We start from the raw sequence: 15,982 nt of genomic DNA on the forward strand, positions 1-15,982 counted from the left end.
ACTTGGCAGGGCCCCTTGCACTGCTCAGGTGCAACCAAGCTGCTCCAGGGTGCACCTGAGCCACGTTGGATATAACGGGAGGAGAGGGGCAGCAGCTGCTCTTAGTGGGTTAGCTGGGCTCAGGAGGGGGATCTCCTGCTCGCTCTGCTCTCGGCTCAGTGGTGAGTGAGGGGCTCTCTGGGCACCACTACTGGTGGGGTGGGGACACAGGGCTGGGATGTGCCGTCCTTGGGGCCCTTTCCTTCCCCTGGGCAGCTCCTGGTGGGGTGTGGCTTGTGTGACCAGTGCCATGGCAGAGGTGACACCTTGATGATGCTTTTGGTGTGTCCCTTCCCAAGGCATGTGCTGACAGGAGTTGTGGGGGGCCATGGGGACAGCCCTGTCCCTGTCCCATCCCTGCCAGGTTGGCATGGGAGAGTCAACAGCACTGATACCAATCTTGGTCTGCTCCACTGTGCAGGCACTTGGTCAAACAAAAGGGCTGGGTAAACATTTGAGGAGCAAACACCCATAAAGGCACATTCCCGTCACCAGGGGTGTCACCAGCTCACCGCTCCAGACCTGCCCCGGCACTGGTGTCACGGTGGAGGGTGGCTTTTCTCTGGGGTGAGGGTGGGTGTCTCGTTCCTCTTCCTTCTGCTACAGGGAGAAACAGGCAGGAGCAAAGGGAAAGGGGAAGGGGCTTTACTGGGGGTGACGGGCAGCAAGTGCTGTAGGTGCCCCGTGTCACATCTCTCCTCTGCCAAGGCCAGTGGTGTGACAGAGACATCTCTGACAAACAGGCAGGGGGGATCCCAGCGTGGGCTATGTCCTCTTGTTCAGTCTGTTGCCCACACATCACCACAGAGCCATCTGGAAGGGCTGTGCCTACCCAGGGAGGGACCCGTGTCCCTTCTCTTTAGTGACCTGTCACCCCCTTGTGTCCCCAGGAGTGCCCTGGGATGGGACACCAGCCTGCTTCCCCCAAAGAGCCTCCTCGGTGTCCTTCCCATTCCCACGCGTGCTCTCCTGCCCCAGTGAGCACCAGCACTCTCCTCCCAGAGCATCCCAGGGCAGGGCTGGGACTGGCCCCGTGGCCTCCAGCCCTCAGCCCTGTGGCCTCTGCCCCTGCAGGGGCTGGGCAGGGGCAGGGCAGGTCTGGGGACCTGGGGGTGCCCACATGGAGCCCAGAGATGAGGTCATGGAACCCCCTCGGGCCCCTCAGCACCCACCCCCGCTCCGTGCTGTCCCTGTCCCTCGGGTGACACTGGCCACGTGGCCGCTGTCCGTGAGGGTGTCCGTGTAGGGCGACACCAGGGCCAGGTCGCAGGTGGGCACGGGCCGGAGCCGGTTGGCGGCCCCCCGGCGCAGCCCCCGGTACTTGTCCCCGGCCAGGAAGTACAGGATGGGGTCGAGGCAGCTGTTGATGCTGGCCAGGGGCCGCGTGATCTTGTAGGTGAAGTTGATGATGTTGAGGGTCCGGCAGTCGGCTTGGAAGTAGCGGGAGGTGTAGTAGAGGGTGCGAGTGATGTGGAAGGGCACAAAGCAGATGGCAAAGACGGCGAGCACGATGATGATCATCTTGATGGAGCGTTTCTTGTAGGAGGGCATCCGCGGGTTGGGGCTGGAGAGGCTGGACTTGCCGAGCTGCTTGGCCATGAGGCAGTAGCACAGGACGATGACCAGGAAGGGGAGCCCGAAGAGCAGGGCCATGACAGAGGAGCTGTAGTGCACGTAATGGTCGAACTCCTCGGGCTTGGTGGTGTCGTGGCACAGGGTGGTGTTGCCCGTGGAGCTGGTGGTGACAAAGATGAGGTTGGGGATGAGGCAGATGGTGACGACGAGCCAGGCACCCACACAGATGATGCGGGCGTGCTTGGTCTTCACCCACTTGAGGGAGCGGATGGGGTGGCAGATGCCCATGTAGCGGTGGACGCTGATGCAGGTGAGGAAGAGGATGGTGCTGTAGAGGTTGGCATAGAACAGGAACCGCACGATCTTGCAGAGCCATTTCCCAAAGGGCCAGTTGTTGCGGTCGGCATAATAATAGACCAGGGTGGGGAGGGAGAGGACGTAGAGCATGTCAGACACAGCCAGGTTCACCATGTAGGTGGTGGTGGCATTCCAGGGCCTCATCCTGGAGATGAATATCCACAGGGCCCAGGAGTTGAGGGGCAGCCCCACCACGAAGACGATGCTGTAGGAGATGGGCAGCAGGATGAACTTGAACTCCTCGTCGAAGACACACTTCTCCTCGGCCACCTCAGTGGTGTTCCCTCCTGGCCAGGGAGTCAGTGTCGGTGTCCACAGGGCAACTGGGAATGTCCTCCCTGAAGTGGCCATGTTCTCCGAGCCAGATCTGGGGGAGTAGTTAATAAAAGCACATTAGTCGTCGATCCTGACCATTGTCAGGCACAAAGCGTGGAAAGGAGCCAAAGATGCCAGATTTTGCCTCCCTCCAGGAGCTTCGGCCACTTTGAGGGTTCTCTGTTTTTTCTCAGCTCATGCGCTCGGGCCTCGCGGGGCCGGGGGGGGCCTGGGCAAGCCCTCCCTCTGCAGCCCCCGCAACGACACCCATCAATGAGCCCTCTGAGCGGCGCGGGGACGGGAGCGTGCCGGGGACAGAGAGCCGGGCCGGCCCCGCCGGGCAGCAGCCCCACGGCGCGGCGAACAATGAGACCTTGATGAGCAACAGCAGCCCCCGGCCGGGCCAGCGCAGCCTCTTGGAAGCTGCCTCAGCCTAATTGGCACCATCCTGACAATGCTGCTGCTCCCAGAGGGCTCCTTGACAGAAGAAAGGCGGGAGGAGAAGAAAGCTTTGTCTGGGGGAATGTTGTGGCCCAGAGGAATCCTGGGGGGGAGAGTGGTAAAGGAGCCTTTGGGAGACAGTGTCCCCGATGGTGAGGGGCCTCGGCTGCTGGGTATTCTCCGTAGGAGAGGGATGAGCTAAGCCCTGTGGAGAGGAGCCGCGCCGGGGCCAAGTCCCAGCTCAAGGCAGTGCAAGTTAACAAGGCAGGACATTTCCTCCTGCACCGTGTTAGGATCAAAGGCTGGATCTGCATCCTCCTGGGAAATCACTGTGAGCACAAGCTGTCAAAGGGTCAGGTTTGCCTGTTGGATGTCTGAAGTTCAGAGCCCTCTTCTCTGTGGTGTCCAGCAAAGGACCAAGGAAGGCTGCTGGCACTCTGACCCCTCTGCACCCACCACCATCCCTGGTGAAGTGATTCCTCCAACAAGGATGGATGCTTGGATGAGTAACCTGGGAGCAGGAGCATCTGCTGTGCTGCTGGTGGGGACAAGGACGTAGCCAAAACTGCATCTGATGGAGGGAATGCTGGTGCATCTGCAGTCTCTGTTGGCCAGAGCTCACCCAGGAGGAGCTATGTACCAGGACAGGGGAGGACTCGGGGCGACAATGGACATTAACTAGGTGTTGGTGTTGGTAGTACAAGGTGGAAGGACATGTCCTGTCAGGCTCCTTCATCCCTTGGCTCCCTCATCATCCCCCTCCTGTTGGCCTTTGCCGTGAGGATGTGCAGGAATGTCCTATAGGGTGTATCCGTGGGATGGGCCAGGCCATGCTCCTTCCTGTCCCTGCCACGCCTCGCCTGGAGAGAGCACAGGTTTGCAGAGATGCCCGTAAATGACTCAGCAGGCAGACAGGCAGGGGGTGGCTGTGGCCCCTCTGGCCGCACTCCACGGGCTCTGTTTGAGTTGCGGGTTGAGCCTCTGGCTGGGCCCAGTTCAAACTCCCCGTGGTTCCCATCCCCCGGCGCTGCGGGAAGATCCTGCCTTTATTACAGGGATGAGTTCAGAGAGCAACAGGCAGGTCCTGATCAAACATTAACAGTGGGAAGATCTTGGTTTTTTTCCCAGAACCAGGAGTGGGAACAGCAGGTAGGAAATGCTGAGCACCTGAGTGCAGTGCCAGTGGGGTCCCATGGGGTGCTGTGCTGGTCCCAGCCCAGCATGTCCCCACGCTGTGACACTGCTGAGGACATGAGGGACCAGGAGATTTGTTTTCCTTTTCCCACCTCTGAATGCAAGTGAGCACAAAGCCTCGAGCTCCACCAGAGGGGAGGTGCTGCAGGGTTCAGTGCCCGAAGTCAGTGTCCGTGACACAGGTCACCAAACAACCAAGATATGAAGAAGACAGTAAATAACAGTTAATAACCTGGTGTGGGATATGCACAAGGAAAAATCCTGAGCAGCTGTGTGGTGCTGGGCTGCTCGGAGGAGAGAGCACAGGGACCCGGATTCTGGCAGCTGATACAGCCTGAGGACTGTCAGCAGCAGGATTTAACCATTCCCAAGAACATTTCTTCGAGGATAACCACCAAAAAATAGAAATGCAGCAGAAGATGGCATTTGGCAAGTTATATCTGAAGAGGTTTCGTGCGTCCTCATCTTAGTCACAACCAAAATCAGTGCTTTAAATTACTGATTCACATCAGTCCAGCCCGAGGACACGTCACCACCAGCCCCGATCCTACTCCTCACTGACACTCCCAGAAAGGCTCTCCCTGGACAAGGCCTTTCCAGCGTGAGCTTTTGAGGAGGGATCGAGGTGTGAGCCAAGAGATGGGGCTGCCTGTTGGAGCAGGAGATGGAAGGCACTGCAGGGAAAGGACGTGGAGCTGAGGAGAGGGAAGGTACTGCAGGAAGGGGAGGTGGAGCTGGGGAGATGGAAGGACACAGAGCTGGAAAGATGGAAGATGCTGCAGGGAAAGGCCACAGAGCTGGGAAGGTGATGCCCCCTCCTACCCTCTCCATTTTGTGGATGCATGAGGGCTGCAATCCTGGGGAACCCCCTGAGCCCCTTGCCCATAGCAAGTACATCCTCTGGGATGGTGCCTGTGGACTGGCCCCCCATGTACCCCAGGAAGCAGTGGGAAGGGGCAGGGGCCAGCCACAGGACCACTTGCTGGAGGGCACATGCTGCCCTTCGCCCTTTGCCAGAGGAACAGGAGCTGCAGCCGGGCTCGGCCATGGAGCTGGGAGACAGGGCAGAGCTCCTGTTCCTCTGTCAAAGGACCTGGTGGGATCCACAGCTGTCCCCAGGCCAGGGTGCCCCCAGCAGCTGGATGAGGCTTCCAGCCCTGGGGGTTTGTGGGGACATTGAAAAGCACCAATGAAATGAATGAGTGGGGCAGCACCAGAGGCAGGGTCAGCCCTGGAGCCGAAGTCATTGGGACAGGATGGGGATCTGGTGCTGGGGATCTGGAGCAGGAGCTCGGAGAGGGCAGGCAAGAGCAGATTTCAGAGCAGCTACCAAGGGCTGGGTGAGCCTGGGACCAGCTGCTGCTGGAGCATGGGAAAAACAGGGCTTTTCTTCTCGCCTAAGCTCTTGGAAATTGCAAAACAAGGGGAAATTGTGCAAAACATCCTGCAGAAGGACCCTTGTCCCTAATCGCCACGTGGTTAGTGCAGCCAAAGCCCCGGCACAAGGGGACATGACCTAATTCCAATCCTTCCCTTTGCCTGGAAGAGCAGCCAAAGCACGCTCTGCCGGCACTGCTAGGCACTGGGGACACCTCCCTGGGGACACCAGCGAGGTCGGGCCCTTCCCTCGCTGCCCATCACATCCTGAGGTGACCCCTGCTCAGCAGGGTGGGGAGGAGGGGTTCCTTCCCCCCTTGGGTGGGCTGTCCCCATCCCCCAGAACCCCATGGTGTCAGGCTGAGCCACAACAGCCCTAGGACAGCTTCCCCTGCAAGGAGACAGCAATTTGGGGGATGGAGAGGAGGATGAAGGAGAGGATGTGGCCATGCTGGGAAGGATGAAGGCCCTCGGTGATAGAGAGTGGTGGTGCGTTAGGGAGGAGGATGTACGGAGGGATTTGGGGATGAGGAGAACTGGCTGACTCCCACCCCACACCCATCCAGCCCTGGGGATCCCACCCCTGCCCCTCAGCCCCAGAGCCCAGCTGGGATTGTATGGCCATGGCAGGGCCCCCCCAGCTGCTGCTGTCCCCAAACAGGGGCTGCCCCGCTCACCTGCGACCCGGGCAGCTCTCACGAGTGGGGCCCCCCCGGGGAGCGCCCGTTCCCCACGGGGCAGGAGGCCATGCCGAGGGGCTGCAGGCTGCCCTTTGCTGTGCCCTGCCGTGCTGTGCCCGCTCCCGCTCTCCCACGGCCGGGAGCAAAGTGCCCAGGAAAGGCAGGGCTGGAGGCGGGCGGAGGCGGAGGCAGGAGCAGGAGCTGGAGCTGCCCCAGGGCTCTGCCCCACTGCACTCCTATCCCTCCATCGTCCTCGCAGGCTTTGGGCCACCTGCAGCTCCTGCAGCAGCCCCCTGGGCATGGGGTGTGTGGGCCTCTCCCATGAGGACCATGCCCCCCTGCCCATGGGGCCACAGCCCCTCACTCATGGGGACCATGGTCCCTCAACCACAAAGACCACAGCCCCTCATCCATGGGGACCGTGTACCCCCACCCATGGGGACCACAGCCCCTCACTCATAAGGACCATGAGTCCCTCAGCCACAAGGGCCACAGCCCCTCATCCGTGGATTGCATCCCCCCGCCCATGGGGACCGTGCCCACCCCGGCAGCCTCCCTGCCCCACGCTGTCCCAGCAGTGCCCGCACCCCGGAGCGCTGCCCCGCTGCCCCCCAGCCCTGCGAGGCCATCCTGGGGACAAAAGGTGGCCAGTGCCACCTTGAGGCCAGCCCGGGCATCGTGTCCCCAAACCCAGGGCCACCTTGGGTGTCGCAGCAGTCGGGACGCTGCCGGGTCGTGGTGTCCCTGTGTTTGGGGGTAGCGTGTCCCCCGCTCCCTGTGCTGCTCAGAGGGATTCACCTCCTTTGCGAGGGCAGTGGGAGAAGGGCGGGTGCTGAGCTCACCTGGCGGGTTTGTGATGAACGGGGATCACAGAGGGGCAACGGGTGCACCCCGAGATGTGTGGGGGCCACGATCGTGAGCAGGCTGGCTTGGAGGGAGCAGGGGGCGAGGTCCTGGGGCACCCCGGGGGTGCTCGGCCACCGAGGGAGGACACAGGGGAGCCCGCGTGTGCAGGGGTGAGGGGACACCTCCGGAGGGGAATTGTGCCACCATGAATACCCGTGAAGGCAGAGCCAGCCCGTGGGACCCCCACGGGACCCCGGGCAAGGGCAGTCTCGAGGGGCAGGGTGTGCAGGGTGCCCCGTGGAACACTGGGAGGCGGGCGGCAATGTGCTGGAGCAGCCGGGATGTCGGGAGCTGTTTTCCCCGCCTGGATTAGCTCGGTTTGGCGCGCTCCCTCCTTGCCCCTGAGCAGAATCAGGTGTGCACACACCCCTCCAGCCCCTGCGACTTTATTAGGGATAGGGATAGCAATGGGCATCCTGTAAGGAACTGGCCTCGGGAGCGGCTGCTGTAGGGAAAGTCCTCTGGGAATGGCAATCCGAGCAGGGCTGAGCCCAGGAGGAGGGAGCAGCTGCCGAGGCCGCAGGCTGGGCTGGGCACGGATGCGCTACATCCAGACGGGATGCGGGTTGGCCGCCTGACGGGGCTGAGCCCCGAGGTCCAGCGCGCCCAGCGCTCCCCTCTTCCCGAGGGGCCTCGGCACCTCCCGGCAGGGCCGCGGGGGCGGCTCCATCACACGGTGGGTCTGGCGCAGCGGGATCTCCTGGGTGTCCCCTCTGCCCTCGGGGGACACCTGGCTCGGGGGGGTGGCCACGTGCAGCGCGGACAGCGAGCAGTCCCCCAGCCCCGCCGCGTCCCGAGCCAGGATGGCCGATTTGGGTCTCTTGTGGTGGCCTACGCCGGGGGGGCTGAGTGGGTGCCCACGGGATGGGCTCGGTGCCCCATAGCGGGGTCGGCCACCCCGCTGCTCCTCCCCTGAGGGCGAAGGGACCCGCGGCCCGGGGGGGCTCCAGCGCCGCTGGCCCCCGGCCGGGCTCTCTGCCTGCTTGTTGGGGGCTTCATCGGGGGCGGGGATCCACGTGTTGGGGACCCCCTCGAAGATGAAGTAGGCTGGGTTGGTGTAGCCGGTGGCCTCGGGGAGGCTGCGGGGCCGGCTCCTGCGGAACAGAGCGGGAGAGGGCTCAGCATCCCCCACGGCCGCGGCTCGCGGTGGGGCCGAGCCCGGTCGGGTACCTGCGGGGCTGCAGGGGTGGTTTGGGGCGCAGCGGGGTGTCTGTCACCGGCTCAGCATCCTCCTCCTCAAAGCTGATCCACTCTGCAAAGGCACCCAAGTCTGGGCTCACCCCACGGCCGGGGTCCAGGGGGCAGTGTGGGCACGAGCAGCCCCACACCACGTCCTGGGTGTCCCTGAGCCCAGCTCTGGGAGGGGCTGGTGTGCCCCCCGTACCATAGAGCCTCTCGCGGGTGCTGCGCCGCTCCGTGGGCACCCGGACCCGCATCCAGCCGCGTATGGAGCCCGTCTCCTCACCACGGTGGAAGAGGAAGGTCTCGAACTGCTGGGCTGTGCTGCCAATCATTGACCTCAGGGCAATGCAGCACTCGCCTGGGGGCACAGCAGGCACCTGTGTCAGCCCCTGGGGGGGGCAGCTGAGCCCCCCGTGTGCAGCAGCACTCTGGAATATGTTGGGTGCCACTGTTCCTCCTGCCAAGCTCCAGCTGCCAAACCTTACACCCAGCAGGCTGTTACCTGTGGGGCTGTGCTTGGCACCCTCATGCCATCACGGTGTCCCCATGTCACCATACTGCACCTACCGTAGGATTCACAGCTCTCCATGCCCTTGATGCTGAGAAGCAGGTGCTGGTCCCCCAGGTACTCCAGGTCTGGCAGGATGGGGTTCAGCTGCATGTGGAGAGAGGGGTGCTCTGGGGGCTGCTGCAGGGTAGGGGGGCACAGGGAGGCTCTGCCCTGGGGCTGGTGACAGGGTTTGGATCTGAATCCAGGGTTTAGATTCAGAGGGAGGGATGGGGAAGAGGAGGCAGGAGGATGCTCCAGGGCTGTGTACCACAGGCAGATGCTTTGCGGACCAGCCCAACTTGAGGAATCCAGGGATGTCACAGTTCTGGAAGGTGTTCTCCCCGCTCCGCTGCATCTCTGTGGGGGACAGCGGGGGCACAGCTCCAGCAGGGCCAGCTCACCCCCTTGATGCACCCCCAGCACCCTGGGCACCCCCTCACCCTCCAGGCAGTAGGAGTGGAACTCGATGTAGCACTTGCTGCGGCTGGTGGTTTTCAGGATCACCTCGAGGCTCTCCCACTCGATGCAGGCCAGCGCCTCGGGGCTGGAGCCAGGGGCTGCAGGCAGGTACCAGTGGGTCAGCGTCTGCCAGGGCTCACCCCAAACCAGGCACGGGGGTGACACACCCCAACCCCTTACCCTCCTTGGGCACAAACTGCGACGTCACTCCCACCTCAAAGGTGGCAAAGACGGGCGAGTGGTCGCTGGTCACGATGTCATCGGTGCAGCCTGGATGGTAGCAGGGGTCAGCTGGGTAACAGTCCCCAAGCCCTGGGGTCCTGGGCAGCACTGGCCACCCCAAGCTCCCCCACTGCTAGGTTTTCACTCACCGTAGGAGTTACAGACCACGTGGGTCTCCGGGTGTGACTTCCACAGGATGCGATCACACCACGAGGGGACGTTGATCCTCACCTGGAAGTAGGGAAAGTAGTTGGTGCTGATCCCCTCGGGTGTGGCTCCCCCAGCCCAGAAAGACCTCCCAGCACCCCAGAAAGTGAGTTCCCTCCTGCCCAGACCCCCTCTGGGGAGGGAACAGGATTGGTGGAGGTGTGGGGGAGGAGATCACCATGCAGCCCCTTGGCACCCTGCTGTCACCATTCCCAGAGATGTCCTGTTTGGAAGGAGGCTCCAGGAACTCACCCCTGTGGGCTTGAACTTCTGCCACACGTAGGTGTCCCGGGAGCCCCGCTCGTACCGGTATGTGGGGGGGAAGGAGATGTCACCTTCACCTGGGAACAAAGACATGGAGGTGGCACAGGGGCCATTGTCCCTGCCTGTCCCCACAGCAACTGTCCTTGTAGGGAGTCACGGTCCCCATGTGAGGCTCACACCGACAGCTGGCACCCCTGGCACGGATCACATCAAGGTCCCCCAGGCTCTGGGCACCTTGTGCAGAGCTGTGCCAGGACAGGGGACCCCCGAGTGCTGGGGGTGGCACAGGGGGAGGGCTGTGGGGACCCCGGGTGCCACTGTCCCAGTGGGGGCAGCAGCGCCCTTGTCCCACACTCACTGAATCGCAGGAACACCTTGTTCTTCTCCCGCTCCAGATTGAGCTGGTCCACAGCCAAGAGGGCTTGAAACTCTTTCTTGGTGACATGGGCAAGGATGTCCTGTGTCGAGGGGGAAGGGTTAGTGAGCCCCAGGGGCTCCTCTTGCCCTGCTGACCCCAGCGTGGTCCCTGTGGGGTCCCACCTCCATGCCCATGTCCAGGCGGTAGTTGAGGTCCCCAAACCAGAAGAGGTGGGTGAAGCGCAGGGTGAGGTCGAAGCCCCCCAGACGTTTGTCACCCAGGACCAGGGAGTGCAGGATGTCACTGTAGTTCTGGTTACGCCTGTGGGGGGGAATGGCAGCACCATGTGAGCCACCCTGTGTGAGACACCTCATCCTCATCCTGCCCCTGCTGGGTGGGGACAGGGACAGCCCCTCAGCACTCCTTCAGCCCCCTGAGACACCCACCTGCCCTGGGGCAGCCCCATCCCTCCGAGCCCCTCCATCACCTGTGGGTCTTCTCACTGCCGGAGGTCAGGTGGCAGTTGATGAAGCCAAAGGAGGTCCCATTGAAAAGGAAGGAGACACCCACAGCTCCCTTGTTTCCTGCAGGGATGTGCTGCCACTGAGCTCTGGGGGAGCCCAGAGGTCCTGTCCTGGCTCTTGGGTTGCCCCCTCATTCTGGACATCCCATCTTGTGCCATCCCTACCCAGTGTGTTGGCAATCCCGGTTTTCACGCTGGAGGTGTGGACGTGGCTGATGCGCCGCTCGTGCTCCGGCTTCACCAGCACCACGATCTTGATGCTCCAGAGGCACTGCAGGGCCACCTGTGGAGGGGCAGGGGGTGAGCCTGCCTGCCCCCCACGCTGCCCCATGGCCAGGTGTGGTGGGGATGGAGATGCAGGTAGGTCAGCCAGCCCATCCCTGACCGCAGGGCAGGGCACTCCTGGAGTCCGTGGGGCACAGGAGGTTCCCTGGGCTGTATTTGGGGGGGGACAGGGCCCCAGGGTGGTGGCTGTTGGTAACCAGCCCCCTGAGCCTGCCGGGGATGGCTTTGGGCTGCTGGGATCAGGTGCCTCTGGCACAGTCAGGGGGTCCAGGCCGTTACCACTCGGTAGTCGATGGCCATGAGGGTCTTGAGGGAGGCGCACAGGAACTCGACCCACTCGCGGTCGCCCAGGGAGTTCTCCTGGGTGCCGATGACGTAGATGTCGTGGGGGATGCAGGCTGTGGTCTCGTCCTGGGTGTGCCCCAGGCCCCTTGAGGTCAGCCAGGAGGCCAGGGAGCGGGGGGGTGGGGTGCTGCCTGCAAGAAGGGACACGGGTCACCGGGGAGGGGACACGGGCCAGGCTCCTCCAGCTCCACTGCAGCCCATACCCTGTGCATGCCCAGGATCTGCCGGGGTGGGAAGCATCATGCCAGCCCCATGGTTCACCCAGGTCCATCCCAGACTGATGCTGGGATTTACAGCCCAAAACCCTCTCAGTATCTCAGCTCCTCTGTTTCACTAACAGCCACCAGGTGAGTGGATCACGATGGGACAGGCAAACCCAAAAGCAACCAGGTTGGTGTCTTGTCCAGCCTCCTCCTCCCACCAAGGAGCAGCTCTGACCTGAGGCTTCTTGGGGTGGCTCCCCACAGCCCTCACCTCCCAAAACCCACCCAAGCTCACAAGAGCCTCCCAGGACAACTTGACCTTCTCCTGACCCCTTACCCATGTTCCACGTCCCGATGTACACTGAGACGAGCTCAGGCTCGTCCAGGTTGGAGTGCTGGATCTTCATCAGCTGCAGCAGCTGGCAAAAGGCCTCTCGCTTCTGTGGGATGATGAGGGTGTTTTAGGGTCTCAAAGGGGAAGAGGGGAGGCACAGCACCTTGGGGTTGGGGGAATGTCACCCCCAGGCGTAGGAGGGGTGGTCTCAGCCCTGAGATCATTCCTTTGCTACTTCCCAATGGCTCCATTGCCCCAGGACCTGCAGGTGCCACTTACCCTCGCGCTGGGGAAGACGAAGTCCCTGCCCAGGCTCTTCTGGGACTCCCGGGCCCACACCAGCCTCACCTTGCTCTGCACACTCTGGTACTTGATCAGCTGCAGGACTGAATGAAGGGTGTTGGGGGGCAGTGGTGGACCCCACCTCCCACCGTGGGGGTGACAGGCAGCATGGGATGGGGGGTCAAGGTGTGACATGGTCTGTGGCACATCACCCCGGCGTCAGGCCTGTGCCAGGGAATCCTACAGCCCTAAAGGGTCCTATTGGCAGCCCATGGGGGGTCAGCAGCTGCTTACTTTTGTCCTGTGGGATCACCTCCTCCGGGGACCCGCTGTCCCGCTTGGTGACGGCCACCATGCCCGACTCCACATCCACCAGCAGGACCACGCGCTGAGACTTGCCCGCCTTCACCTGCACAGGGGGACGTGGCTCCCGGGTCTGTCCCACGCCTGCCCTGCCCCAGCAGCGACGCCAGGGCCCTGCTGTGCCCCCTGCCCTCACCTCGAAGCTCTGCACAGCCAAGGGCTTGGCAGACGGGGGTGGCCCCACCACCGCGCTGGGCAGCGCCAGGTTGTGCTTCGACACCGTCTCCTGCAGCGACTTCAGCACCTGCCGCAGAGATGGGCACTGCTCTGGGGGCACTGGGCTAACTGGGAGCCCTGGGCACCCTGCCCTGGCAGGCACCCTGGGGCTGTGCCACTGCCAGCAGCTTGGTCTGCTGGAGGGTTTAATTTAGGTGAGGGATTTGCTAGATCAGAATTAACCCCCAGCCCGGGGCATGGCTGTGCCTCCCTCTACACCCAGCCTGGCACCGTGGCGTGGGGACAGGCACCTTCTTCTCCAGCGAAGAGAGGAGATTGTTGACAGTGGATATCTTGTGGAGGAGCAGCTCAAGGTCTGGATCGCTGGTCAAGAGACCCTGAGGAGAAGGATGGATATTTCTGGAGCAGCACAGTGGCACTGGACTGGTGGATTCCTCCTGGTGGGTCTGTGCTACACCCCAGGATGTGGGGGGATCTGGCAGGGGAAGCAGCTGTGGCTGTGGGGGGACTCACCTGCTCCCTGGCTGGGCTGCGAGGGGACACAGGGGGGTCAAACACCCTGGCCAGTGTCTCCAGACCTGCCAGAGTGAAGTCAATCTCACTGCAGGGGAGAAGAGGAGCAAGTCAGAGCCAGTGTGGGCATCTCCCGAGCCTTGATGGCAAGGCTTAGCCACCATAGGGGGATGGGGACAAGGTGGGTGATCCCAGGGGGTGTCCCTGCTCCAGCCCTGCCACTCCTGCCCCACTGACCTGTGCAGTGGCTGGCAGGCCGTGGCCAGGGCGGTGCTGAGGTGCTGCAGCTGTGGGTGCCCGAGGCACAGGGCCTGTGGGTCCAGCTGCACGTGGTGGTTCAGGTACTCGGCCACAAAGCCCATGAAGTCGCTGGCAGGGCTGCAAGAGGGGTGGGCATAAAGACCCCCTGGGCATGCCCATCCCACCCCCAGTGCCAGCCCGGGGTGGGCAGGGGTGCATTACCTGCTGTGGACCTGCTCCTGCAGCCTCTGGTGCAGCTGCTGCGGGATGTGGGTCTGGCTGGCCACGGGAGTGCTGGGCCATGTGCCCACCATGGCTGGCACTGCGTGCCTCCCGCCCGGGCCATCCTCCCCATCTGTGGGCAGAGTTCAGCCAGCTCAGTGGGACCTTTCCCCATTCCCATCCTGGCACAGCCCCCCCGCCCCCTCCCCAGCTCACCCAAGTCGTCGTCGGGCACCCGCCGTGCCCGGTGCACGGGGTAGAGCAGGGGGGTCACCAGCCCGTTGTTGGGGTGCTGGTAGGCACAGATCAGGTCGGGGAGGGTGCAGAAACACTGGGCTTGGATGCCCTGGATGGTCTGGGAGGCAGAGGAGGGGAAGCAGCGTCACATCCCATCCTCTGCAAGGAGACCCATGGGTGAGGACCCGTTGGGAGCGTGGAAACATCTGCCTCATTCAGCAGACATGGACCCCCAGGATGCTCTTTTTAGGGGACAGAAAGGGCAGCTGCAGAGGGCTGGGTACCAGGAGAAACCCTGAAGTGACACCAGAGGGGAAGTGAAGCTGAGCCAGCGGCCAGGACAGACACCTTGGAGACAGGTATGACGGGAATAGGGTCTGTGTGGCCAGGCTGGGGCAGGGGACAGTGGCAGGAAGGGGAAGAGTGTTTTGCTGTGGGGAGGCATCTTTGAGCTGAAGGAGTGGCTGCAAAGTGCTCACATCCTGCAGCTCGTGCAGAAAACAAACCACAGGCTGGGGCTCATGAGGCTGGGGAGAGTGAGGAGCACCCCAGGCCCTCCACAGCTACATCCTGCCCATGCCCCAGCTCAGGGGCACTACCCAGGGCAGGAGGGACACCCTGGGGGGCACCTGCTGCTGTGCACCCCCACACACCCACCTGCACTGAGAGCAGCCCCTCGTCATCTGGGAGGATGCGATAGGTGTGGACGTGCCGCTGGAACCTGGGAGAGAGCAGGTGAGGGTCCCCCATGGCACTGCCCATGGCATTGGAGGCATGTGGCAGCGTTGGGGGCCCAGCTCTGAGGCAAACACCCCGTCCCCTCAGCAGAGGGAGGAAACGGGCTCACATTTCTGGAAATAAAAGCCTCACCCTTAGTCCAGGGTGTGTGCCCCTTGCAGGGATGATGTGCAGTGTCCCCCTGCCTCCAAACAGCACAGACATGGCATGGCCATGACTCCACCAGCATTCCCTGGGGCACCCACAGCCCTGTGGTTCCACGTGGCACTGAAGGCTTTGGGCACCTCAGAGCCCGTTGCTCTGCTCCCCATGGCTGTGACAGCCTGGTCGTACTCGCCCTGAGGCCACTGCACATCCCTGCCTGTGCCACCATCCTGTGACACCACCCTGTGGCACCAGCCTGGGCTCTTTACTCGAGTCTGCAGCCCCCCAGGTCCCTCAGCACCACGTGTTTGCAATTTGTCCCACACACGGGGCCAGGCCTGTGTAGGAAGGGGGGGCATCCTGCCAAACCCGCCAACACAGGCAGGAAGGGTGCAGAGCAGGAAAGATGCAGGCAGCAGCAGGGGTGCAGGCAGCAGGAAGGGTGCAGACAGCCCCAGCAGGCAGCTCTCAGCGGCTGTACCCCTGGTTCCAGGTTCAGGGATGGCAAGAGGCCTCGTGTTGGGGATGCACCCCAAAGTCCCAGCACTGGAGTTGCTCACAGTGGGCATCATGGTCCGGATGTGGCCATGTTGGTGGGTAAGGGAGAGGGGATGTTTGTTTTTGCAGAGGGAGGGAGGTGTGTGTCAGCCTCTCCTGCTCCCACAAGTGTGGCCAGGCCAGTGGGCTGCCCAAAACGGCTCAGCCTGCCTTGGATTTTGGGTTCTCCCTTCAGCAGCCACGGTGCTGGGTGGCCCAGGCTTCATCTGCTCCCAAGGACACAGAGGTTCTCCAGTGGTCTGACCCGGGGATCACTCAAAAATCCCGGTGCCAGGGAGCTGGCACCCTGCTCATCCCACTGGGGGTTTGGCAGTGCCTGGAGCAGGGAGAGGGACACGGATGCCAGTGAGGGGCAGGAGAGAAGCCAGGAGCAGGGACTCACAGGAGGCAGAGGGCATATGCCCCCGCAACCGACTCGCTGTCCCGCACGAGGAAGGAGCCGTCCCGCCCGGCCCTGGCCAGCAGCTCCTCGGCCTCCACCCTGCTGATGTCCCGGTGGTACCAGCTGGCTGCTGCCATCCTGCTGTGCCCTGTCCCTGTCCCAGCCCCACATCCAGCTCAGCAGTGCCTGCTGGCCATGCGCTGGCCCACGGGGCGGGTGAAGGGGGTGCTGTGGGGGTCCCTCGGTCCCCAAGCACAGTGCTGCCCACAGGTCCCAGCGGGTGAGGGGCAGCCCCTGAGGAGAAGCTCAC

At 63.0% G+C, this 15,982-nt stretch overlaps 2 protein-coding genes across 2 annotated transcripts; both read right to left on the bottom strand.

Moving 5' to 3' along the window:
* Window positions 1-39: 39 nt before the first annotated feature.
* On the bottom strand, window positions 40-6,125 carry P2RY4 (pyrimidinergic receptor P2Y4). The gene is made up of 2 exons (XM_064669546.1): window positions 5,976-6,125; window positions 40-2,338 (listed from the first exon to the last, which is right to left on the bottom strand). Exon 2 carries the CDS (start codon window positions 2,320-2,322, stop codon window positions 1,201-1,203), a length of 1,122 nt encoding a protein of 373 aa, XP_064525616.1. The 5' UTR covers window positions 2,323-2,338; window positions 5,976-6,125; the 3' UTR covers window positions 40-1,200.
* Window positions 6,126-7,282: 1,157 nt separating this feature from the next.
* LOC135421264 (phosphatidylinositol 3,4,5-trisphosphate 5-phosphatase 2-like) lies at window positions 7,283-15,888 on the bottom strand. The gene is made up of 25 exons (XM_064669551.1): window positions 15,673-15,888; window positions 14,508-14,571; window positions 13,830-13,968; window positions 13,614-13,746; window positions 13,389-13,529; window positions 13,152-13,239; window positions 12,929-13,015; window positions 12,598-12,705; window positions 12,393-12,507; window positions 12,096-12,202; window positions 11,820-11,922; window positions 11,214-11,410; window positions 10,815-10,932; window positions 10,614-10,710; window positions 10,309-10,447; window positions 10,127-10,226; window positions 9,757-9,845; window positions 9,447-9,528; window positions 9,256-9,345; window positions 9,057-9,173; window positions 8,885-8,973; window positions 8,634-8,721; window positions 8,269-8,424; window positions 8,055-8,136; window positions 7,283-7,978 (listed from the first exon to the last, which is right to left on the bottom strand). The coding sequence occupies exons 1-25, from the start codon at window positions 15,807-15,809 to the stop codon at window positions 7,429-7,431; spliced, it is 3,216 nt and encodes a 1,071-aa protein (XP_064525621.1). The 5' UTR covers window positions 15,810-15,888; the 3' UTR covers window positions 7,283-7,428.
* Between the last annotated feature and the right edge of the window lie 94 nt (window positions 15,889-15,982).

This window comes from Pseudopipra pipra, chromosome 13 (assembly GCF_036250125.1).
Source record: "Pseudopipra pipra isolate bDixPip1 chromosome 13, bDixPip1.hap1, whole genome shotgun sequence".
Classification (NCBI taxonomy): Eukaryota; Metazoa; Chordata; class Aves; order Passeriformes; family Pipridae; genus Pseudopipra; species Pseudopipra pipra.

Coding starts and splice junctions, on each gene's coding strand:
- P2RY4 (XM_064669546.1), bottom strand. CDS start 2,322: ATGGCCACTTCAGGGAGGACATTCCCAGTTGCCCTGTGGACACCGACA.
- LOC135421264 (XM_064669551.1), bottom strand. CDS start 15,809: ATGGCAGCAGCCAGCTGGTACCACCGGGACATCAGCAGGGTGGAGGCC. Junction 8,137..8,268: donor CACCCGCGAGAGGCTCTATG/GTACGGGGGGCA, acceptor GTGCCTTTGCAG/AGTGGATCAGCTTTGAGGAG. Junction 7,979..8,054: donor CCACCCCTGCAGCCCCGCAG/GTACCCGACCGG, acceptor TCTGTTCCGCAG/GAGCCGGCCCCGCAGCCTCC.